At 34.3% G+C, this 27,264-nt stretch overlaps 2 protein-coding genes and 1 pseudogene across 2 annotated transcripts; all 3 read left to right on the top strand.

The window, feature by feature from the left end:
* The first annotated feature begins 1,378 nt into the window (after nt 1-1,378).
* On the top strand, nt 1,379-6,102 carry LOC125868744 (uncharacterized; annotated as a pseudogene).
* Nucleotides 6,103-15,402: 9,300 nt separating this feature from the next.
* On the top strand, nt 15,403-17,492 carry LOC125867706 (pentatricopeptide repeat-containing protein At3g04130, mitochondrial). The gene is made up of 2 exons (XM_049548272.1): nt 15,403-15,521; nt 15,864-17,492. The coding sequence occupies exon 2, from the start codon at nt 15,924-15,926 to the stop codon at nt 17,490-17,492; it is 1,569 nt and encodes a 522-aa protein (XP_049404229.1). The 5' UTR covers nt 15,403-15,521; nt 15,864-15,923.
* Nucleotides 17,493-17,729: 237 nt separating this feature from the next.
* Nucleotides 17,730-26,551, top strand: LOC125867714 (ABC transporter C family member 7-like). Its single transcript, XM_049548281.1, has 5 exons — nt 17,730-17,869; nt 17,956-18,042; nt 25,316-25,379; nt 25,492-25,727; nt 25,995-26,551. The coding sequence occupies exons 1-4, from the start codon at nt 17,861-17,863 to the stop codon at nt 25,635-25,637; spliced, it is 306 nt and encodes a 101-aa protein (XP_049404238.1). The 5' UTR covers nt 17,730-17,860; the 3' UTR covers nt 25,638-25,727; nt 25,995-26,551.
* Nucleotides 26,552-27,264: the final 713 nt, after the last annotated feature.

Raw genomic sequence — 27,264 nt, 5'->3', positions numbered from 1 at the left:
GATAATGAAGGCAAACCACGTTTCTTGACCTTTCTGTTTGATATGGGTCTCTCTAACTGATAGATAAATAACTTTTCTTTTATGAGCTCTTTTTTGCTCAATTTAGTGTCCAATGCAGCAAGCAGTAGCAGGGGAATGAAGAAAAATTACCTGGTAATACAACTATTGTAATATAATGCATCTTAATTAGCAAGAGGTAGTTAACTTTGGATATCATAGCTACCAACTGGGATTTGGATAAATAATTGGATATGGGGAATGACTTTTTGAGAAATAGAAGGGGAATGAAGGAAAATTACCTGGTAGTAAGATTTCTGTTTTGAAGAATTGGTATGAGCCACACTCAAAATGGCCTTATCCAACTGTGAGTTTGTCACCTAATTAATTGATCATATCTACATGTGTATATTAATATGAATTAACAAACTTTGTTTTTTTGCAAGTATACTTGATCCATTACAAGTGAATGTTATCATCGTCATTTATATAGTCAAGATTTCTGTTATGAGAATAAGAAATTGTTGCAGGAAGAGTGAAACGGGGTTCCAACTGAAGCAAATAAATAACTAGTTCATCAATCAAAGCAAGCGCAATTGACATAGCAATTCACAATTTGTAACATTTCTAAAGTCCAATCCCAGGAGATAGAGAGAAATCAACGATGTCCCTCGAAAGAAGTCATGAACATATTTAAATTCCTGCATCTTCTTGATGCCATTAATGAAATCACTACTTCATAAAAAAAAAGAAAAAAAAAGAGAAAGAAATCAAGAACATATATAGGCTGATGGTGATATGAATATAACAACTTTGAAGCAGAGTGTTGAGCTATCTATTGTGGGTACATGTTTAGCAGTTGCAACTCCGTTATTTGCTTCGGCCAAACAAGTAGCATGCTTGCTAGAACTTGATATAATTGATTTAATTGAGGTGTGTTTGGTTAACTTGTATTTCTGTTATTGGAGTTTGTCGTCTGTGTTTTGGCATGAAGAATTGTCCAGAAACAGGAGTTGTGCTCAGGTATGGAGTGTTGTTTAGTAACAGAAGTTCAGGCTGTGCAAGCAATCAAAAAATATTATGACCCAAGTATGTTATGCTTGCTGTGTTGTTTATAAAAATAAATTTCTTTGACGAATAAATTTGAACTTTTATTTGATTCTGGCTTTAATTTATACTTTGCCAGTTGTTTGTTGTTCCAATCTGATTTACTGGAATGACATTTCCTTGTGGTTACTACGAATGAACTGCATTATTTATATGTTCAATCTAGTTTGTTGGGCCCGTGCTAAGCACGGGTATATCGCATCTAGTTTCTTGCTACATTGACTCTTGTTCTCACTAAACCTAATTTCTCTACTTACATTTTTTAGCTTTCAACTCCTTTTTCTTAACAATGGCAAAGATCAAGATCCGAATCAACGGTAACTCCTTTTCATTGATTTCTATGTTTAATCGGCTACATTTACTATAATTTTACCAAGTAGTTTTGTGTTGTGTGTTCTGTATCTGCTCGTGTTGGTGGTGTGATGTTGAGTTTTGTTTTCCAATTTTAATTTTTCAATCAGGATTCGGTAGGATTGGTCGTTTGGTGGCTAGAGTTGCTCTGCAGAGGGATGATGTTGAACTAGTTGCAGTGAACGATCCATTTATCTCTACTGATTACATGGTATAGTTTGTTGCTAGATCTCTTTACTCGCTATTTATATATGATGCTTTTATTTGCTTAGACTAGATCTGTAGAGGGGCTTAACTTGGATCTGTGTGATTGGTGCAGACGTACATGTTCAAGTATGATTCAGTACATGGACAATGGAAGCACCATGAGCTTAAGAAAAGTAATTCTAGATTTATAGCTCAGAAAAGTAATTCTAGATTTATGCAGCCTGTGTTTAGTTTAGTTTGGTGCTGAAGAAATTTCTGCAATTGTTGAGGAACCCTGAAGAAATCCCATGGGCAGTAGCTGGTGCTGACTTTGTTGTTGAATCAACCGGTGTCTTCACTGACAAGGACAAGGCTGCTGCTCACTTGAAGGTATGGTTGATCGATATCTCTATCTGCATTTCTTCTGTTAGATTTGATCTATGATGCATTAATTCACATGTATTTTTAAAGCTTATTGAATATAGTTATGAAACATCTTAGATCTTGTTTCTAGTGTTAGATCTACATTTGCGGAGAAAACAAAGCAAAGTTCTGTATATAGTACTAATTAATTAATAGTAATTTACTTGGGATGTTTGTCTATGCAGGGTGGTGCCAAGAAGGTTGTGATCTCCACTCCTAGCAAAGATGCCCCTATGTTTGTTGTGGGTGTCAACGAGAATGAATACAAGCCAGAGTTGGACATTGTCTCCAACGCTAGTTGCACTATTAACTGCCTTGCACCTTTGGCTAATGTCATCAATGATTTTTGTTGTGAAAGTCCCCAGTTTGATGGCGATCCTGGTGAGCAGCAGAAATGCGCGAACTTGGGAAGTGATGCTGATGTTAATATTGTACTTGCTAGAATAACTCCTGGAACGAGTGAAGATGAGGTTCTTCAATCATTGTCTGACCCGGCTTGTGATTCCATACGAATCACTGACAACTTTGTTGATAGGGTTCTTTATCGCTTCAAAGATGACTGGAAGTCTGCACTTGGTGCTTTCAGATGGGCACAATCACGTCCCAACTACAAGCCCTCCCCAGAATTGTACGATAAGTTGGTGGATATACTGGGAAAGATGAAGAAAATGGAAAGGATGTGTTCATTGTTAGATGAAATGCATGCAGACCATCTTATTTCTCTTAATACAATGACAAAAGTTATGAGAAGGTTTGCAGGTGGACGAGAGTGGAAAGAAGCAGTGAGGGTATTTGATGAGTTGGGGAAAATTTGGTTTGGAGAAGAATACAGAGTCAATGAATTTATTACTCGACCCTTTGTGCAAAGAAAATAGAGTCCAACAGGCGCGTGAAATCTTTTACGAGCTCAAGCTGCATATCCCACCAAATGCAAACACGTTTAACATTTTTATTAATGGTTGGTGCAAAGTTAATCGGGTAGAAGAAGCATACTGGACAATTCAGGAGATGAAAGGCAGTGGTTGTTGTCATTGAGTCATCAGCTACTCAAACCATCATCAAATCTTACTGCTAGCAATTTAACTTCCAGAAAATCTATGAGCTACTTGATGAAATGCAAGGAGAAGGATGTGTACCAAATGTTGTTACTTTCACCACCATCATGTGTTTCTTGACAAAGTCGGGGGCATTTGAGGAAGCCCTTAAGATTGCTGAGAGGATGAAATCAGTTGGCTTTAAACCTGATACACTTTTTTACAATGCTCTGATTCATACATTAGGCATGGCACACCGATTACAAGAAGCTACTCGTGTTTTGAAAGTTGAAATGCCCAGAAATGGTGTTCAACCCAATACATCGACTTACAATACTATCATTGCCATGTTTTGCCATCATTTGCAAGAGGAAAGAGCGGAAGAATATTTAAGGGATCTGGAAAGTTCACCATTTTGTAAACCTAATGTACGGTCATACTTTCCGTTGCTCAAGTTGTGCTTTAAAGTTGGAAAGACAGATGAATTCCTGAAAAAAATGGTGAATGACATTGTCAATAAGCATCATCTAAGTCTTGACCTCTCAAGTTATGGACTTCTTCTCCATGGTTTATGCAGAGCAAATAAATGTGAATGGGCGTATCTTATATTTGAGGATATGGTCCACCAAGAGATTACTCCTCGATACAAGACATGCAGTGTTCTGCTGCAGGAAATTAAACAAAAGAATATGTATGAGGCTGCCGATAAGATCGAATTGTTCATGAAGAAAATGAAGACCGCCTGAACATTTCTTGGAAACTAGTTTGATGATTCATTTATCAATTAACAAGTTTATGTTCTTGTGTGCCTGCATCTTTCAACAGATTGTTGAATATGAAATGTTGTTTTCTTGATCTGGCATAACACTGAAATCTGGGAATAGTTGCAGCAGCGATTGCTCTGGTTTGGTACATATTTTATACCCGATCATGTTATCTTACTGTTCTTACATCTCGCTGCTTAATTAAGGCTGTATTATCATGTTGCTTGGCTGCTGAATACACCAGGATTATCTTTTGGTTCACAAGGCCAATGTTGGAGCAGTTCTCAGGAGTCCACTGATGCTTTAAAAGACTAACTGCTTAAGCTAATATTACAAAGCTCCATGCCAGGCTTTAGTTCATTGCTCATGATCCAAGTTCTTCTTTTCTTTATGTAGGCTTGTGAAGTTGAGTGATATTTAGAACGTCTAGATATATACTTTATTTTAAGATTATTGGAATTCCAAGTTGATGCTTAGCAGATTAACCCTTTTCCAGATGATATGTGGCATTGGTGGATTGTCCATTGTCCTCTACGCTTGAGTTGCACTCACTCGCACTGAAATCACCTCGCCAACTGTTGCTCTTCTTCAGACTGCAATAAAGAACTGGAACACTTACTACTTTATGCATTCCTTGAGAAGGATAAAATGGCTTCAAATAACTGCAGATTTGGTGTATGCGTTCTGGAGAATCCAAAACACTTGCATGATGATCTTGGAATTCTTGAAGTTGCAAACTTCTTTTTTTGTGTTGGCATAATCGTGGTGTTTTGGGCCAACTTGCCAGCACATTGCCTCCAACGCTAGTTACACTACCAACTGTCTTGCACCTTTGGCTAAGGTCATCAATGATAGGTTTGGCATTGTGGAGGATCTCATGACCCCTGTCCACTCCATGATTGGTGAGTGTTTCACAGTTACTGCGAGATTTGGATGTGTTTGAATTTTATATCTAGTTATTAACCTTCTGTAATGTTTTGTTACTCAGCCACCCAGATAACTGTTGATGGTCCATCCATGAAGGACTAGAGAGGTGGAAGAGCTGCTTCATTCAACATCATCCCTAGCAGCACTGGTGCAGCCAAGGTAGTTATTGGATATGAGTTTCATTACTATGATATGATAGCTCATTTTCAAAATCACATCTTTCAGTAATGGCATAGATATGAAGTTTATAAGGACTTGTTAAATTTTTGATAACTAGAAAATCTTCTTATTGATTGTCTCTAAAGTTTGGATTTTAGTCTCAAATTCTCCAAAGCAAAACCCATTACTGTTGCATAGCTATTCATTCTATTTTCGTTGGAGTTTGAGGGTTACTGCATCTGCTATTAGACTTGTACTTTGTATTATCTTGATCGAGTTGCATTCATTACAATGTAAGTTGCTGGAAAAGTGCTCCCATCGCTTAATGGCAAATTGATGGAATGGCCTTCAGAGTTCCAACTGGTGATGTTTCTGTTTTCGACCTTACTGTAAGACTAGAGAAAGAAGCCTCATATGATGACATCAAGGCTGCAATCAAGTAAGTTTCTGTTTGATCACGTGTTGTTTTTGTTTGTCCCTTGTGCAGCAACACTAACTACTTGTGTGTTGTTGGTCCATTGGAAGGAATCAGAGGGTAAGTTGAAGGGTATCTTGGGATACACTGAATATGATGTGGTTTCCAAAGACTTTGTTGGTGACAACAGGTATATACTTTGTTCAGTTCACTCAGAAGGGGTCTTGAATTGCATGTAGTTTAATGTGAAATGTAACTTTTGGTGCAGGTCAAGCATTTACGATGCCAAGGCTGGAATTGCTTTGAGCAAGAACTTTGTGAAGGTTGTGTCATGGTATGACAACGAATGTGGTTACAGGTAATGTTGTGTGCCTCTTTACACTTCTGAACCTTCCTTAGCAAATGTCGATTTTTTTTTATGTTTAACACAAAATCTGTATATGTTTGTCTGTGCAGCTCCCGTGTGATTGATTTGATCTGCCATATGGCTTCCGTTGCTGGAGGCGTTGATGCTTGGAGTAACCGACAACCCGTTTAGTTTTTGCTTGAATCATTGGAGTATTAGTTTTCTGGACTGGGAGTGGTCTTCTTGTTTAAGTGGTAATGGAATAACCAGAGAAGAACAGTGTTTATCTTTGAGGAATCTTGCGCTGTTTGTTTACTATTAACTTGTCATGAATGAATCAAACTTCACTTTTTCCAGTATCAGACTATCAGTTATCAATTTTTTGCCTTTTGTTATCCTTGAGTTTCAGTCTTGGCTGGACTAGTTATATTTTCTTACCCATTGTATTATATTGTATTGTTATTATACACACAACATTTGTTTTGATTGTTACTTAAAATTTATTGTATTTTATTGTTAAATTTTGTTGTTATGTAACAATGAAAACCCCCATTTTATGGAACGATCGATTTGGTGTGTTCATGTTGTTATTTAGTTTCTTTTTCCAATTATATCCTTACTTAATATTTCATAATACTATTTTATACTTTGCCCTATAGTATTTAATCTCAGTCAAACCTTCTACCTAGAATAAGTAAAGAGATTTTAGATATAAATTGCAATACAATACGGTACAATCAAACCACACAATAAAAATGTTATTAAACAACAACAAACAATACAGCTTAGCCAAACATTGTATCTATCATACAATACAATACATTATGAAATAATGAGTAACAATAATCAAACAAAATGTTATTGTCCTATATATACCTACTATTTTTGTTGAGATACCTTTCTTATGCGAACTGTTATCTCAATTTCTTTGATATTCTGGCTGGGTACTTTGGTTGAGACTTGTTGAGTTTTCCTTTTTTTCTTCTAAAAATAGTTGAGAAAAAAGTAAAGATGGATAGCATTATTGGTCTAACAAATCCTTATATTTAGGCATTTGTACATGGCTACATGTAATTAAAGTTCGATTTGAGAATTTTGTATGATGATTTCACATTTTTCAAATATAAAATTGATCTATAGTTCATATTAAAAGAAAATTACCATTTTAAATCTATCAACTAGTTACTTCATACGTAAACAAAACTTATAGTTAGTATTATTCTTATCAATCAATTTTTTTGTCACATTAAGCCAACTTCTATTATGTGGGAGGGTATATTAAAGAGTATAATACACTAATTTATGTATAATTTTACCCTTTTATCGATATAAAGTTTGATCAATAAATAATTTATTATTTTTACAATAATTTTGTGGTAGTGTATTACACTTAGTTAAGATTGTGCTTATTTATTAAGAATATATTAAAAAAAATTGAAGCAATTTTTTTTTTTTCACAATTTATGAATTTTTATAATTACGAGTAAAAAAGTATAACTTAAAAACTCAAATTGCAAGTTCAAACAAAACTTCAATTTCTTCTCATATAATTACTTTAATTTTATCTCATATGATTTCAAATTATCATTTCATCTCACATAGCCAAACGGGTTCTAAGAGCATTTGGTAGGGAGAAAAACAGTTTCCTAAAATAGCGTTACAGGTCTAATCCTTATATGTCAACTAAGAGTTTGTTTGATATGAGAGAAAATATTTTTTTTTCTTAAATTTGATATGGTTGATCAAAATCAATTTTAGACATATTTTACTAAAGTCGTGAATTTAACAGGACTAAACTTCAGACATTTTTTAAATGAAGTTGTGACCTTTAGATATAAAAGCTTGTCAAAGATAAATTCTTTAATTGAAGTTATAACTTCGACAATATCTAATTTCAAACATTTTTTAAAATTGAAATTGTAGTCTTGACAAGTCTCAACTTTAGACACTTTCGCATGAGCTCAAACTATATATTTGGCTAAACTTTTTACGTTTTAGCATGAAGTTTAGATGAAGAAATTTTTGCTAGAACAAGTAACTTATTTTTTCGAATTTTAACAATCAAATACACAATTCAATATCAAATCTACCTCGAATAAGCTTAAATGTGACAAATAAGTCTCTAGAATAAAATAACAGTTGTCGAAAGAATATTAAATTTAATAAAATTTATTCTACAATAATGATAGTTTATTATTATTTTCAAGCCTTTCCAACAAGAAGCTTATCAACTATTATGAACTTAATGTTTCATGTAAAGCGTAGTAAATTCAATTCAAATTCGAAGATGTGTAGTAATTTCAGATAAGAAGAAGAGAGAAAGTGGATCAGCCTCTTTTTGAAGTTTATTAATATTGGACACAAATAAAATAGTTTAAAATAGTGGATAAAACTTAAATGACTTAAGGCTACAAGTTTTTGCACGAAGGTGATCTTTAATTTTTATCCATAAAATTATTAATTTTGTTGTAAAACTTAAGGACAAAAGAACAATATAAAGAGGAAGAGAAGAAGACTATAAGACAAGAGGAACAATATAAACTAACATTTTTTCTTTCAAGTGTATCCAACATTATTCTCAACACCACTATTTATAGGATTACATTGAGGAATACCAAAAGGTGTCATAAACATTACATTAAACCTTGAGAATTACTACCCATTAAGGAGGAAATAAACCTAGGAGTTATGGTCATCCAATTAACCATATTATCAACAACATTACTATCAATAAATGATGAAATTAACCTAGGAGTTATGGTCATCCATTTGACCACATTATCAACAACATTACTACTCATAAAGGAGTGAAATTAACCAAGGAGTTATGGTCATCCATTTAACCACCAAAATGATTTACAACACTCCCCCTTGGATGACCATTGATAGATAATATGCCTCATTAAAACCTTACTAAGAAAAAAAAACTCTGTGGAAAAAAAAATTCTTAGTGAAGGACAAAAGAGTACACATATCTTGTAATACGCTTTGTTTGCTGCCTCGTTAAAAACCTTGCCAGGAAAACCCATTGGGATAAAACCTAGGTCAAGGGAAAAAGAGTGCAGCNTCTAATACATAATAACTAACATAAATTTATTCAATCACATATATGATATTCAGGACTATATGAAATTAGTTCTGCATATTTTTTGAACAATATACCTTTGTTTCTTACTTATTCATGATATCTGAAATATCTGATTGAATTTCAGATTGTTGCTCTATTTATCTAAATACTTAATTTTTGTAGAGAGTTTTTTGAAAATAGCATTTTATATATTAGGCTTCGCCTGCCTTACAATGTTTACGACTGAGTTCTATATATAGACATACAATTAACTATTCTAAACACATATCCTAATACGCTTTTTACACCTGTCCACTACTATTTACTACTATTCATGAATAGTTTCCTATTCTAATCTACTACTATCTTATTAAGACTTATTTACAACCTTGTCTCCTAACTTTTACACTTGTCCTTAATATGCACATGCACTTATTGACTATTTTACACTACATTGTCTTTTATAATAATAATGCTGACTAATAATTTACATTATCACGTTATTTTACATAATTTAGTCAAAAAACTTTAACTTTTCTTTATCTTTTCTACCACTTTGTCTGCCATCTTATCTTTTTTATTTTGTCCATATCTTATCTTGTCTTGTCTGCATCTTATCTTCATCTTCATCGTCTTCTTTTACTCTAAATCGACATCTGGAATTATGTTATCTTCATCGTTGCATTTCGAACATATGTGATCAGGGTATTTGTGTCAGAGCTATGGATAATAAGAAACATAATAAGAAACATACTAGTAGAAAATTAAGAAAAATAAGAAGAATGGTATCAGAGCTATGGATAATAAGAAACATAGTAAGAAACATACTAGTAGAAAATTAAGAAAAATAAGAAGAAAATTAAACAAATTGTATCTGGAATATAAACAACTCAATATTACAAAAATCGATAACGACAAATTAAATCAATTAATAGATAATATATCTAAAATAGAATATAAATATATTCAATATTTAAAGATAAAATGAATAGCGAGAATAATGAATATAAAGAAAACCTTACTGAAATAATTATAGAGAAAAGACAAGAATTAGAACATAGGCAGAATAGACTTAATAATAACATATTCGCAGGAATTTGTAAAAAATCTATAATAGCACAGAGAAAAACTATTTTTTATCTAGAAATACAAATAGAAAGTTTAGAATATAAACTTCAACACAATCTATAAATGAATAAGGAAGAATACGCAATAGATGAAAAAACATATGAAAACTATGATGGATTAAAAATAAAGATAATATTTTTCAATCTAGGAAGAAGATATAAGAAAATAGGGGACAATCTAAGTTTAATGTTAGAAAAAGAAACGGTAAAACTAGAAGATAGTTTAACTGCTACGATAAGAATAACAAAAGAAAATGAAGAAATAGATAGAAAAACAGAAATTGAAAAAATAAAATAACAAGCAAAAAAAGAAGTACAACAATTAGAAGAAGTAAAAAATACTAAAATAATAGAGCTAGAAAAAGAGCTAGCAATATTAAAAGAAATGTATGAAATTAAACAAAAAGAAAAAGAACAAAAAACAAAATTAGCAAATGAGATAATTAAATTTAAAGAAAAATTATAATTAGAAGATGAATTAGAAGGAAAAGAAGAAAATAGCCAAGATAATCTACCTGAAATAAGAGTTGATGAAATAAATAATGATGATCTAGATTAACAACATTCGGAAACAAGCGAAACATATACGGAACTTTTAGCAAACATAGATAATACAAAAAATTTAGAAGTAGATACAAGAGACGTAGACATGGATGAAAAACCTAGCACATCAGGAGTAAAAAATCCAAAAAATTTTGATCCAAAATATTATAATGAAAACTATGGACAATATGATGATAGAGAAAAAACTATATGGGATAAAAGCTTAAATAAATAATGGACACCTAAACCAATAACTGAACGACATGATTTTTTAGATTTAGACAGTGTAGCAGATATAAATAAAACAATCCAATTATGGATAGGATATATATTAAAACAATTAATAGATAATAAAATAGTAATAATAGAGACACCAGGATATATAGAAAGAATGCTTATAGGAACAGTAAAATTGTCACACCCCAAAACCAAATGTGATGGCAAGTGCCCAAACCCCACCGGACACGTCAGCCTAACACCCAAAAACCCGACGATACAGAATTTATAAAACAAGAATAAGATAGAAAGATAAGCGGAAGTCTTTAAATAAACTCAACATAACCCCAGAATTGATTGTCACATGTACAAACCTCTAATACAGAATCTGAATAAAATATACGAGTCTCATAGTAAAGTTCTAGAATAGAACAGAACAGTAAATATAGATAACTTGAGGGCACGTCTGGAATGAACCGCTACCTCTCAAGTAAGTCCGGAAGCTCTAATCTGAAGATGAGTAATAAGCCGGATCTGATAGAGCTGTCAACCTACACNATAAAAATGGAATAAAAATGCAAACACACATAGTACAAAAAATAATTAACTCAAATGAACAACTAGATACGAAAAAGAAATTACAATCATTTCTAGGACTAGTAAATCAAGTAAGAGAATACATACCAAAATTAACAGAGAATTTGAAACCATTACAACAAAAATTAAAGAAAGATATAGAATATCAATTTGATAAAAAAGACCAAATACAAATACAAAAGGTAAAATTATTATGTAAAAACTTACCTAAACTATACTTTCCAGATGAAAACAAAAGATTTACTTATATAATAAAATTAGATGCGAGTGAAAAAAGTTATGGAGGAATATTAAAATACAGGTATGATGGCAATACGATAGAACATCACTGCAGGTATTATTCAGGAACATTTAATAATACAGAAATAAAATGGGAAATAAATAGAAAAGAATTATATTCGGTATATAAGTGTTTATTATCATTTGAACCATATATCGTATATAACAAATTCATTATAAGAACAGATAATACACAAGTAAAATGGTGGCTAACAAGAAAAAATACAAGATTTGGTAACAACAAAAGAAATAAGGAGATTGGTATTAAATATATTAAATTTTACATTTACAATTGAAGTAATAAAAACTGATAAGAATGTTATTGCAGATTACCTATCACGACAAAGCTACTCAGACTGAGATCGAGGAAGAAGATACAATTGAAAAGATATTCAAAGCTATTACTACGCTTTGTACAAAAGTGGATAGTATGGACAACGAGATATAAAATCTAAAGACTAATGAAAATAATCTGAAATCTAAAGCCAGTATAAGTCAGCAGCATGACTATAAAAATGCGGAGCTATGTCGATCGGAAGACAGAAAAAATCCAGAGCTAAAAGGTGACGTTGGGAAACACATAAAAACCCATAACATTTGTTTAAATACAGCTGCAACTACAAGCCAATGAGTTAGTGAAAAACATAAGAACTCAAACTTAAACTAGATATTCGAAAAACCATTTACCCCAAGGCCAACACAAAAAAACATATTGACTATAGAACCGCAAACTTCTACATACACGGAAATAGCCTACACCATGACAAAAGGACATATAACCATATTACGCAAACCTATATAGAAAATATATACAAAATCCAAACATTTTTAAATCTTAAACCCAGATCTACTACAACCCAAGAACCCAACCAAGATTATTTAACCCAAAAATTACAAGGTTATAATAAACTGATTGCACAACCAAAAACTAACGTCAACTTAGTAAGGACATGTTACAACTATAGACTATTAAATACAGTATATACTTATGACAGAGAGGAACTAAGTGAAATACCAGAACTACATAAAACATTTATTACATATATGAGAGTTACTAAGGGAAATTTATTCTATGTAAAATTTTATACGGCAACAACAGAGATATTATACGAAGAAATAAAACCTCCGATACAAGTGGTAAAGATAAGACTAACAAAAGATATGATAATACCGAAAGATATCGAACAACAACCAGAGATACAAAAAAGCGAGATACCAGTTTTTATGCCAATAAGAGAATAATTGGTATATTAACCATCATACAAGAACTAGCAAATAATTATTTAAAAGGGAACGCTATATGGAGCTACTATGCAAAAGATCAGTTAATGATTTATTCCAATTCAAGGGAGTTAAGGAAAACAGATATGGATGAAGTCCAAAGATGGATTTTATCATTGCTAAAACCAGAGGAACAACCTACGACAAGAACACTAAAAGCAGGATTTATTTCAACATAGTTATTAACCAGATATTGCAAACTAATTGGATACAAATACCCTGATCACATATGTTCGAAATGCAACGATGAAGATAACATAATTTCAGATGTCGATTTAGAGTAAAAGAAGACGATGAAGATGAAGATAAGATGCAGACAAGACAAGATAAGATATGGACAAAATAAAAAAGATAAGATGGCAGACAAAGTGGTAAAAAATATAAAGAAAAGTTAAAGTTTTTTGACTAAATTATGTAAAATAACGTGACAATGTAAATTATTAGTCAACATTATTATTGTAAAAGACAATGTAGTGTAAAATAGTCAATAAGTGCATGTGCATATTAAGGACAAGTGTAAAAGTTAGGAGACAAGGTTGTAAATAAGTCTTAATAAGATAGTAGTAGATTAGAATAGGAAACTATTCATGAATAGTAGTAGATAGTAGTGGACAGGTGTAAAAAATGTATTAGGATATGTGTTTAGAATAGTTAATTGTATGTCTATATATAGAACTCAGTCGTAAACATTGTAAGGCAGGCGAAGCCTAATATATAAAACGCTCTTTTCAAAAAACTCTCTACAAAAATTAAATATTTAGATAAATAGAGCAACAATCTGAAATTCAATCAGATATTTCAGATATCATGAATAAGCAAGAAACAAAGGTATATTGTTCAAAAAATATGCAGAACTAATTTCATATATTCCTGAATATCATATATATGATTGAATAAATTTATGTTAGTTATTATGTATTAGAATTATTTGAATCATGATTTCTAGTTTATTAGCACACTGGAAACAGGGAGAAAACTTTTATACTATGCCATCCTAATGTTGAAACCGGTAGGCGAGGAAAGCCGTTTAGGGGAGTAAACAAAGTTGAGGCACTGATAAGAAGGAAGTATCCGCTAAAGTACGATGCTAGTAGTGACAGGAGAACATGATAAACAAATAATCTAGTTCATAATGATCTAATATGAATTTAATCAACTATGAATATGATAGGAAGGAATAATTTGAAATAAAAAACCTGCATGATAAAGAACATGACTACATACGTTCATGATGAAATGATAAACAACTATGAAACTTTAATCTTGTATATACTTAAAGATATAAAAATAATCGAATTAAGAAGAATCATATGGGAAAAAATATTTAATGATAACGAATCAAAAGATATATTGAACCAACAATGGTATGAAATAGACCTACATGATTTAGACTACGAAAGAATAGAATGATATGATTTAGAAATAAATTCAGATTAAAATGAACTACGAGTATTTGTAATATTGGATAGAATCTATGGAAGACATAAAACTATTAGAACAATTAATGGAGGAAAATTTATATATGTACCAAAAAACCCAAGATATGTTATACCTAGAATATATCATAAATAATATTAAAGAGATATCAAGACTAAGACACTTAACAAAAGAATATTATAATAAAATCTTTAAAATAAATAACTCACCTACCACACTACCACACTACCACCTACCAAAAAAGTCATGAATTCTACACCTATTACACTACCAAAAATGTCATGAACCCCTCACCTACCAATAAGATGAACTCGCACCGAAACACAAATAAAATAGTTTAAAGTAGTGGATAAAACTTAAATGACTTAAGGCTACAAGTTTTTGCACGAAGGTGATCTTTAATTTTTATCTATAAAATTATTAATTTTTAATTATTTTTCTTCTCTTACTACTCATTTAATGAAATTTTATGGATCAAAATATCTTTAATTATAGCCTAATTTATTGGACAAAACTAATATCGCAAGAGAAAAGCTTTTAGAGAATGTTTGCATTATAGCATAAGTTAGTATTTGATTCAAGGGTAAGATTTTTAGAAAAAAAATTATCTTGGAGCATAACTTTTGACACTGAACTTATATCATGTGGCGTAACTTGTGCTACTGAACTTATGTCTTGAGGCATAATTTGTATCATTAAACTTATTTTTGCCCCTGTGACATAACTTGTGTCACTTAAGTTATGCTCTATTGCATAATGTATGCCACTAAATTTATGTCTTTGGATATAACTTGTGCCCAAAGCTTAATTTCTTGTCTTCCGACATAATTTGTGTCATTGCGTTTGTGCCTTAGAACATAACTTGTGTCATTGCAACTATACCTTGGGTATAACTGGTACCACTAAACTTATATTGTGGGCATAACTTGTGTCATGGAACTCATGTCTGAGGCAACACTTTAACTAAACTTATGTCTTGCAAATTTTATTTTTGCGGATTTCTTTTTCTTTGTCGAAACTTTAAAGAATAAAAACTAAAAACCATTGGACAAAAATTAAAGACTACTCAAAACATGAACATTTATGCAAATTATCTAAGGTAAACGTAAATGGGCCGTATGAAATTTGGGCTGTTCAAAGAAGAGAGGAAAATGAAGAAAAGGGTCCGAGAAGATCCGGTTAGCCGCCAGTAGTAGTAATACCTGCCAAAAACCACTACCGGTGCAAAGTTGCTAAACATCCGGCGACAAGGATTGGAACCACAGGTAATTCGCCGGAAAATATTCTCCGTTTTGTTTTTTATCACTTCTTAATTAGGTTCAGTTTGTTTTGATTCGAGTAACAGCAAATCAATGTAATTATCCTCTCTAGATTTCTTATTTCAAGACTTGACACATCGGTAAATTATTAAAGGAACTGCTGACAAATTCATTCTAATGCATATGCTGAAATTTTACGGAAAATCCAGTTCGATTGAATTAGGTCTTAAATTTGGAAAGAAATGATGCTAAAATATGTTTATTTTCTTCTAAGTTCTAATAATTTTATCTCCATTGCATTAGTATAACTGTTAAGTTGCTGATTTTCTTTACAATGTGTAAATGCAGGAACGATAAATACTGACCTGCCGTGTTTGTATTGTATTGTGTGGTACTGATACTAATCTCATGAACTTCAATATTAGAAAACTAACCTCTACACACTTTTCGGTTTTTCACCCGTTTCGGGTTTGTAACAGTTCCAGTGTAGCTCGTACAAGTTGCTTTAGCTACTTTTCCACCTTGTCTAGTGATTTTTGTCTTGAAAGTCCCCAGTTTGTTGGCGATATAATTCCTGGTGAACAGCAGAAATGTGTGAACTTGGGAAGTGATGTTGATGTTAATATTGTACTTGCTAGAATAAGTCATGGAACTAGTGAAGATGAGGTTCTCCAATCATTGCTTTCTGACCCGGCTTGTGATTCCATACAGATCAGTGACAACTTTGTTAATAGGGTTCTTTATCGCTTCAAAGATGATTGGAAGTCTGCCCTTGGTGCTTTTAGATGGGCACAATCACGTCCCCACTACAAGCCCTCACCAGAATTGTACGATAAGTTGGTGGATATACTCGGGAAAATGAAGAAAATGGAAAAGATGCGTTCATTGTTAGACGAAATGCATGCAGACCACCTAATTTCTCTTAATACAATAGCAAAAGTTATGAGAAGGTTTGCAGGTGCACGAGAGTGGAAAGAAGCAGTGAGGATATTTGATGAGTTGGGAAAATTCGGTTTGGAGAAGAATACAGAGTCAATGAATTTGTTACTTGACACTCTGTGCAAAGAAAATAGAGTCCAACAGGCGCGTGAAATCTTTTATGAGCTCAAGTTGCATATCCCACCAAATGCAAACACGTTTAACATTTTTGTTCATGGTTGGTGCAAAGTTAATCGGGTAGAAGAAGCGTACTGGACAATTCAGGAGATGAAAGGCAGCGGTTGTCGTCCTTGCGTCATCAGCTACTCAACCATCATCAAGTCTTACTGCCAGCAATTTAACTTCCAGAAGGTCTATGAGCTACTTAATGAAATGCAAGGAGAAGGATGTATACCAAATGTTGTTACTTTCACCACCATCATGTGTTTCTTGACAAAATCAGGGGCATTTGAGGAATCCCTTAAGATTGCTGAGAGGATGAAATCAGTTGGCTGTAAACCTGATACACTTTTTTACAATGCTCTGATTCATACATTAGGCATGGCACACCGATTACAAGAAGCTACTCGTGTTTTGAAGGTTGAAATGCCCAGAAATGGTGTTCAACCCAATACATCGACTTACAATACTATCATTGCTATGTTTTGCCATCATTTGCAAGAGGAAAGAGCAGAAGAGTTTTTAAGGGATCTGGAAAGTTCACCATTTTGTAAACCTGATGTACAGACATACTTTCCGCTGCTCAAGTTGTCCTTTAAAGTTGGAAAGGCGGATGAATTCCTGAAAAAAATGTTGAATGACATTGTCAATAAGCATCATCTAAGTCTTGACCTATCAAGTTATGCACTTCTTATCCATGGTTTATGCAGAGCAAATAAATGTGAATGGGCGTATCTTATTTTTGAGGATATGGTCCGCCAAGAGATTACTCCTCGATACAAGACATGCAGTGTTCTGCTGGAGGAAATTAAACAAAAGAATATGTATGAGGCTGCCGATAAGATTGAATTGTTCATGAAGAAATTGAAGGCCGCCTGAACATTTCATGGGAACTAATTTGATGATTCATTTATCAAGTAACAAGTTTCTGTTCTTGTGTGCCTTCAGCTTTCAACAGATTGTTGAATTTGAAATGTTGATTCTTGATCTGGCATAACACTGAAATCTAAGAATAATTGCTGCAGTGATTGCTCTGGTTTGCTACATAGCTCTTGGAACGATGTGCTTTGAAACGTGACATTGAGATGTGGGCTAACGGAGATCTAAATTTGGTAGGAGAAAGAGGAATGAACGTAAGTGGTGGACAAAAGCAAAGAACTCAGTTGGCCTGAGCTATTCATAGTGATTCAGACATCTACCTGCTAGATGACCCTTTCAGTGCTGTTGGTGCACAAACTGGAGCTCATATGTTCAAGGCAAGTACTACATCCTACTTTTGTAGAATTCATTTCAGTAATCTTGTTGCTATTATTGATGTGCAACAACCTTCATCATATTACAGAAATGCTTAATCCAACTTCTACATGAAAAACCAGTTGTTTATGCCACTCACCAGTTGGAATTTTTAGATTCTTCTGACCTCATCCTGGTAAGTTGAAACTAGATTTCGTTTTAATTGTTGTTCCATTCCTCATAGCTTTAATTTTAGATGTACGCCATCCATTTTCCTTTGTGTCTTTTTGCATCATACTTTGTTCAACTAATTTTTGATCAATAGAATGAGCACCCAAAGACTCTAATACTACACATTAAACAAGTATCAGCTGAAAATGTACTTTGCAGGACTCATAGGTGTTATTTTGTATTGGATGCTTCTAATTTTCTCTTAAGCTATGTCGAACCTTCTCCTGTTTTGTTATGTGGGAATTCCCACTGTATGTGTTGTTGTATCTATTAGCACCTGCAAAATCAAACAACCAATTAGTTAAAATGTCCTCTATGCTCTCCTCCCATTGGATTCAAGTATAGAGATTGCAATATCATTTCCTTTTATCTTCATCAAGTTCCTTCATTTGTATGGTCTCTTCCTCAGATAGGGCATCTGTAACTTGTCATTATTGATCAACCTTCTTCCTTCTATCTCCATCTGGGGGAATGAGGTAATTAGAACTTTACCGTGATCTAAAGCAAAATTTGCCAAGTAATCAGCAATTTTATTTCCTTCCCTCAAGATATGTGTCACTGTAATGTTACAGTTGTTCATAATTTCCCATAATTCCTCCATCACATTTACTATCTGCCATGGCACCTCCCAAGTTTTGTGTATTACCTTCTCAAGTAGTACTGAATCTGTCTCTATGATCACCTGTGTACTTTGAGTGTTGTTGATGAACTTCAAAGCTTCAGTAAAGGTATCTTCACAGTTAGCTCTGCCTACAAGAACCTGAATCAAATGGGGACTCAACTCAGATTTTTGCCTTGGAANCAAGATGCTGAATATCTCAACAGAAACCAAGGAATGGTGGCCATGGAGGATGATCTGGAAAGGGAAGATATCTCATAAAGTGGCCTGTTTTACTTGGCTAGTTGCAAGTCAAGCAGTTCTGACCCAGGACAACCTTATGAAAAGGTGCAAGCAGTTATGCTCTAGATGTTTTTTTTTGTGAAGCTGAAATAGAGACAGTAAATCATCTTTTTCTGTAGTGTAAAGTGACTGGAAAATTATGGCAATGGTTCATCAATCTGAGGGGTATTGGATGGGCCATGCCAAGGCATACCTCAGAAGTACTAGCATGCTGGAATAGAGATGGAAATCAGTCAGAACACAAGGAGAGATGGAAGATTGTCCCTTCTTGCATCTGGTGGACAATCTGGAAGGAGAGAAACCAGAGATGTTTTGAGAACAAGAACATTCCCTTCCAAAGTATAAAGATGAACTGTTTAGCAACATTTTACTTTTGGTGTATACATTATGTACCTAAGGATATAGGGGAAATTAACCTATTTCTAGACAGTTTATAAGGAATATAGGAGATAGATTTTGTTTTGGGCTGTCCTTTCATACTTTTGATGTAACTATGTAGGAGCACACTATTGGTGTACTCCTTTTGTTTATAATACCAGTTAACTTTCTCAAAAAAAAGTACACGCAATTGTATGTAGCTCCATGATGTAAATTTGGGATCCCAGCCTTTAGTGCTAAATATTAATACACAAAACTGTTATCTTTGTCAAAAAAAATAAAAATAGCCATTGCTTCTGCTTGTGTGTTTGTACTATTTGTATCCTCCATTTCTTGTGCTTGCGCATGTATAATATTCCCACTATGATTTCTAACACAGAAGCTCCATGAACTTCTTCCTGGATTTCCCCTTGAGGCACCGTTTGTGTTGCATTTAATGCATCCTCTTTCAGGGGGCTTCCATAGTACCTGCCTAACCTTTAATTTAGGAGTGTTAAATTAGGTCTTAGACCTAACTCACACCCCAAAAGTTAGCTCAAAGGGAGGAGGATTGTCCAAGCCTTATAAGGAGTTCACCCATCTCATTAACCACCGATGTAGGACATTTGTCNTAAGCTTCATATGGGACATCTTCCCTCCATGTTTAATAGCATTTCTTCTTTTCCGTAGCTCCCATAATATAATCGCTGGGACAGCCTGGAAAATATATCTAACTTGAGGATTCGTAGGGGCATCCCACCATAGGTTAATTACTTGAGTAATCTGTAATCCTTGTATATCAAATCCCATTGGTTTTAAACTGCTTCCATACAAACTGAGCTACGGGAAACTGTAGAAAAACATGCGCAAAGTTTTCTACCCTAGGAGACTGGAAACAATAACATTTGGACGGAAATTGAAAACCCCATCTCCTTACCACATCATCTAAAGGAAGTTTATACTTCCAAAATCTCCACAGAAGGGACGAGATTTTAACTGGTAAGCCCTTTGTCCATATTTTCTTATATAGCATGTTCGACTCTTTTCTCTGTCTTACTAATTGAAATGCAGATTTTACTGTGAATTTGCCACTTGCCTCTAGCTTCCAAAAAGGTTTATCAATCGGTCCATTTTCAGTAGGAGGAGGGGTGTTGCTTAGAAAATGCTCCACCATTTCATTAGGCAGTAGACCCCTTGACATTGATCTGTTCCATCTGCCTGAATTCAATATCTCATGCACTCGTACTACTGTTCTATCACAATAAAAATTTGTACCAGTGTCCAGTAGCATGATACAATGCTCCTGGTCCAGTCCAATTATCTAGCCAAAAATGAGATTGTCCTTGTTTCTGTTACCACCATATCTCTGTATCATCTTTTTCCACACATATGTTCCTCTTTTCCATTCGGTTAACACAGCATGCTCCTTCTTTAAATATTTATTGCTCAAGTACATTCTCCACAAGGACTGCTTAGTCCTAAAATTCCACCATAATTTAGCATATAAAGCTTTTGAAACATCCCATAGACTTCTAAATCCCAGTCCACTTCGTCATACGGATGACACAACACTGTCCAAGAGGTCCAATGTTTACTAGAGTTTCCTACTGAGTTACTCCAAAAAAACTTAGCAAACATCCTTTGTAGGTTGGCTATAACTCATGCAGGTGGATCACAGGCTGATAACAAATGTATGGGCATGCTTTGCGAGACATGCTTAATGAGAGTGATCCTTCCACCAATGGATAGTAATTTTTCTGTCCAGGAGAAAAGTCTGTTGCTTACCTTATCCAAAACCCATCTTTCTTAACACTTTGGTTAAAAATAACCATGAAACTCTGTCATATGCCTGTCATATGCAGCTTTATTGCAACATTAGCTGGCTTACCCCTTATCCTAATATCATGTACAATTTCCTGTACTAACAATATATTTTCAATAATGCTCCTTCCATGAACAAATCCTGCTTGCTGGGGGGAAATGATTGTTGGCAACAGGTGGGCTAGTCTGTCATGTAGGATTCTGGAGAATATCTTACTACTAAAGTTGCTCAAACTTATAGGCCTCATGTCAGAGAACGTCATGATCGCTTTCTTTTTGGGCAATAACACTAGATTAGTACACGTGACATATCTAGGTAGGTCTTGCCCACAAAAAAAGGAATGCACCATAGATTCCACATCTTCTTCAATTATCTCTCAACAGTATTGGTAGAACTTCTCAGTGAAACCATCAGGGCCACCTGTGCTGTCTGCATTTAGACCAAATACTGCTCTCTTTACTTCTTCAATTTCTGGTATTTCATGGATCAGTTTATTTTGATCTTCATTGACTAGCTGAGGTATATGATTCAATATGTCAAAGTTAGATGGAATATGAACTTCAGCAAACTGATCTGTGTAAAATCTGATAGCCTCCTGGATGATATCCTCCTCCTTATCCAACCAAATACCATTTTGATCTTGAATCTTCTTGATTTGTAACTTCTTTCTCTAACCATTTACATGTGAATGAAAGAACTTTGTGTTTCTATCTCCATCTTTGAACCATTGCATCCTGGCTTTTTGTTTCCGGAACTTTTCTTCCACAACATAAAATTTGATAAGTTCTGCTTGCACTTTTTGTAGTCTCTCCCTGTTTCCACTAGTAGGATGTTGTTCAAATTCTATTTCATTCACCTTCACCACTTCTTCTAGAGTTGCTACCTGTTTAAAAATGTCTCCATATGTATCCCTACTCCATTTAGCCAGTGCCTTACTGACTTTTTTCATTTTGTTATGAACCTTAAAGAAGGGGTCTGGACCAAAGTCCCCTGACCAATATTGCTTAACTACCTTCAATAATGACTCCTGTTCCACCCAAAAATTAAGAAATTTGAAAGGTTTCTTAACAATTTTTCCATCTTCTTTGTAACTGATTAGTAGAGGAGTGTGATCAGAACCTTGTTTAATCAAGTGTTCAACTTCAATATTCAGGAACATATTCATCAAGCTCTGATTCCCCAAGCACCTATCCAACCTTTTAAATATGCAANGTATAACCATCAGGCCCAGGTGCCTTGTCTCCGGCACAAAGCTTTCCACTATCCCATAAATATGCAAGCATCATCTGACCTACCATTCCACCAAGTGTATATGCTTCCAGTGAATCCCATATCAACGAGTTGACAAATATTTACACAGTGCATATAAAGTCTTCAGTCTCAGCAAATGAGATTGGCAGGCCACCAAGCTTCTCAGCCTCATCTAGAATTACATTGAAATTCCCCCTACAATCAAAGGAGACTGAATTTGTGTGGATAATTCATAAAGGGCATCCCAAAGTTCTATTCTAGTATCTTTATCATTACTTGCATAAACCAATGAAACAGTGATTTCCTGATTGCCCTCCACCTGAGTCAACACTAAAGTTAGCATCTGATCAGTATCCATTATTGTTTCAACTTGGAACTCATCTTTCACAAATACCCAAATCTTCCCATTGATGTTATGCCAAGTTGTACCCATTCCCAATCACTGTCTGTACATGTCTATATCTCTAATGTGCTGGAAGGGTTCCATGACTTCCATCAAGGCTATAAAGTTAAAATGTTTCTGTCTATTCATCATAATTACTCTTTCAAAGGCCTGTTGAGTGTTTACAGACCTTATATTCCATATAAGCGAATTATTCATTGAGAAGTAGTTTTGGCACTAGCTAATCTTGTTAGTACACCCCCTGCTGCCTTAGGGGGCACACTTTTTTCTCTAATGGATTTTGCTTGTCTGTTCTCTTTTTTCAATCTTGCTGTATGTCTAGATGATACATCACCTCTGTTTCTTATGAACTCTTCCTCCTGTAAGCTTGTATTTTTGTTGTGTTCCACATCATTATCAACCCCAATATCAATATGTTCATCATGCTTCTGTTCATCATTTATTGTTCGTGATTCTGGTTAAACTCCTTCTTCAATAATCGCTCATTGTCTGTATTTATATTAGATTTTTGGGAAGACTCCTGTATTCCACTTTCTTCAGTCTGAATCTGTGATATTGCTGTATTATGCCCTTGTGTTTCTCCTTTCTCCTGTTCTTGTTGTTTCTCCATTACAAATTTATTATCAGTTGCTTCTCTAGCCATCCAGGATCATCAGGTGGTTTATCTTCTAGTGACTTATCATCATGTGGTTTTTCAACCTCTGTGTTATCTCTATTCTTTTCCTTCTCCTGTACGAAGTCCCCATTATGCTTTTTTATTTCTTGATTTGCATCAACACTCTGCCCCTCTATTTCTTGTTCCCGTCCTTTTTGTTGTGGCTTACTATTTTTGAATTTGGATTCATTACCCTGGAGCTATCACTGCCAGCACTATCAGAGATATCAGTTATATCTTTGATGCCTTTATAAATTGTCTGCTTGACTGGGTCTGTTTGTTTTTCCTCATACTCTTGTTCTTTATGTGTCTCAGCTTGCCTGGCCTTATTCATATTGGTTGTTTGGTCAGTAACTCTTGGCTTTGTTCCACTCTCTTTGTCTTGTTCTTTACCAAACGACGCATCCACCCATAATTTTGTTGTTTCAATATTCTTTATACTTTGTTGTTGTTCCTCTGGATTGTTGTTATGTCTTTCAGATTGCTCCTCTTCTTCCAAGTTTACCAAAGTGTCAAACTTGTTCTTGTTTTCTGCCTTTTCTTCATTGTCATGGCTATCTGTGTTTTGCCTATTCTTTTGTACCCTTTCCCCATGATTAGATTTACTATTGTTATCTCTATTCTTTTTATATTGTATCACCTGCCATTGCTTTTGCTCAGTTATTATCCCTCTGGTTCGGCCAATTTTCATGGTCTTTGTTGGTGGCTGTTTTGGTTCCTCAACTTTCTTTTCTTTCCCTTTATCTTTTGGAGGTGTATTAAGTTGTTGCCCACCTGCATTAGCCTTGTTTTCATTCTGTACTTCATTCTCCTTTGTCTCTTCACTCTCCTTCTTTGGTCTAAATTCAGGGTGAATACTCCAACACCCTGTCATAGCGTGACTGTAGTCTACAATGAGTACAATATTTTGGCAAGTAATCATATTGAATCTGTTGCCATTTTGACGTAATTTCTCCCGTTTGCTCATCAACACAATTAATTTGGATTCTTTTTGGCAGTTCTTTTAGCAAATCAAATTCCACTTTCACCCTTGCACAACTTGACCTAGTTTGATTATTGGTAGCCTTATCTATGACCAGTGGTTCACCTACTGCTTTCGCCATCGAGAACATGGATTCCTTTTCAAACAAATTTGTTGGAAGGCCTGGGAATGATATCCATGCTGTTGCAATTGTGGTTTCTTCCTCCGGATTAAACCACGGATCCCACTTCAGGAATCTTATAGGAAAATACCTATTTCGAACATGTAACTCCCATGCTCTAGACATTAATGCAGCATAGTCTTCTAGTAAGATAATCTAATCAAGACACGACGATCTTCAAGATATCCGATGTTGCATGCTCCTTTGATCTCCAACTGTGTTGGCATATTCTTTCTCAGCGACTGAAAGTCAGGTCTACCGTATGAGAATTTTGCCACTACTGCATATTGTAAATTTTGCTTTATACACGATCGATCAAATTCTTTCTTTGTCCATGTGATGGTGGGTTCAAATACTTGATAGGTTTTAGCACAATGGGTTCTGATTTTTCTGGGTTAGTAGTATTATGAAGGGCTGCTATGTAATTGTTCGTGGTAGGCAAACCAGCCACCGGTGGTGGCTGGCTGGCTGCCGTCATGGCCATCCCAAGTATTCCGGTGAGACTAGGTTTAGGTTTAACAAGTGAAAACATTATAAATATGAAGAAATTTTACGTACTTATTTCTTTGAGCATCTTTTTTCTTCAAACATTGTTTCCAACCTCAAAACATTGTGTGATCTTTTTACTTACTAAGATATACTATTCTGTATTTTGAGCAATCTCACATGACTTTGTAACTTACTATAAGAATGATTTCATATTTCAGGTCTTGCAAAAATGTCATTTAGCTGATATTGTAAAGCAGGATCTAAGGCTTCTTGATGCACCAGGTACAAATACTAGGTTCTGTGGTCTGAACCCACCTTTATATTCAAAATACACAACATTTGGAAAATGAAACAAATGATCTTCAAATTAATGACCAAGGATTTTATGTTGCAGTTGCAGAAGACGGAGAAAACTTGAGTGTGGATCAAAGGCAGATTGTGTGCCTAGGGTGTTGCTACAGAAAAGGAGAATATTGGTACTTGATGAAGCTACTGCTTCCATGGATACAGAGACAGACAATGTCATTCAGAAAACTATAAGAGAAGAAACAAATGGATGTACAGTCATAACAGTTGCACATCAGATACCCACCGTCATCGATAATTATCTTGTTTTAGTTCTTGTTGAAGGTAAAGATACATGACCTAGCACTAGCACGGTAGCACCTCAAGCACACTAAAAAAAAAACAGCCTAACATTAGTGAGCAGTTCGAATTATTAATATATCAGCAACTTGTATACAACTGCATGACATTAGTAGTGGCAGAATATAGTGCAAACGTTGACCTGCAATGGGATAAGAACTCAAAATGATGAGGACATAGATCATCTGAGAATACACAAGATAATTCGAAATGGATTATATTGCCTGATAAAATCTGTCTTGTTTGATGCAGGAAAAATTCTCGAGTTTGATACTCTTAACCAGTTATTGAAGAACAGTTCTTCTGCATTTTCAAATCTGGTGGCAGAATTCTCACGAAGATCATCCAAGGGGTTAACCTAAAAGCATGCACATGTGATAGTACATCAGTTTAGATCCTCTAAAAGGAAGGAACGACCAATTCAATCTGCCAATGTTAATGTGGCATTGTATAGTACAGAATCACTAACTGACATCAAGAAATACAGCAAGTTGAGCAGCTACTTCAAAAAAGTACATTTCTTATATCTGCCAACGGAAGGTGACATGAAACCTGCAGGATATGTACAGTGTTTATTCTTCATCCCTAACTCATAGTTCATGTTCTTAAAGTAGCTATTTTTATGTTGAAAGTGTTTTCAAATAGCAATCCATTGCGTCAGTAATAAGACTTAGAGTAAATGAATTACTTCTTGATTTTTGAAGGTTATTTCTTGATGTAACAAATAACCTGAATAGAGTTTTCTATGGTTCATCCTGACTGACCTTTAAATTGTGTCTGAATCTTGTTTAAATAGTAATTGAAGTGAATATCAGGTGATTAACCTCTTAACGTCCCTCATACATGACTTTAGCAGGAAAAATAAATTACATTTATCTGTAATTTGTAATATCTGCTATTCCTTCAGGGGTGAGGACATTGATAGATATAAATAGTTACATCACATACTTCTGCTCAAATATTATCATGTTGCTTAGCTGCTGAATACACAAGGATTATCTTTTGGTTCACAAGGCCAGTGTTGGAGCAGTTCACAGGAGTCCACTGGTGCTTCAAAAGACTAACTGCGTAGGCTAATGTTACAAAGCTCCATGCCAGGTTCTAGTTCATTGCTCATGATCCAAGTTTTTCTTTTCTATATGTAGGCTTGTGAAGTTGAGTGATATTGAGAATATCTAGATATATACTTAATTTTAAGATTATTGGAATTCCAAGTTGATGCTTTAGCAGATTAACCCTTTTCCAGATGATATGTGACATTGGTGAATTGTCCATTGTCTTCTACAGTTGAGTTGCACTCACTCACACTAAAATTACCGCTCCAGCCTTGGCTCTTCTTCAGGCTGCAATAAAGAACTTGAACACTTGCTACTTTATACATTTCTTGAGAAGGATAAAATTGCTTCAAATAAATGCAGATTTGGTTTATGCTCAGTGGAGAATCCAAAACACTTGGATGATGATCTTGAAATCCTTGAAATTGCAAATTTCTTTTTTTTTGTGTTGGCATAATCGTGGTATT

Source organism: Solanum stenotomum, chromosome 6, assembly GCF_019186545.1.
Source record: "Solanum stenotomum isolate F172 chromosome 6, ASM1918654v1, whole genome shotgun sequence".
Lineage (NCBI taxonomy): Eukaryota > Viridiplantae > Streptophyta > Magnoliopsida > Solanales > Solanaceae > Solanum > Solanum stenotomum.
The sequence above is the reverse complement of the archived record's forward strand: the minus strand, read 5'-3'. Positions and strand labels throughout refer to the sequence as shown.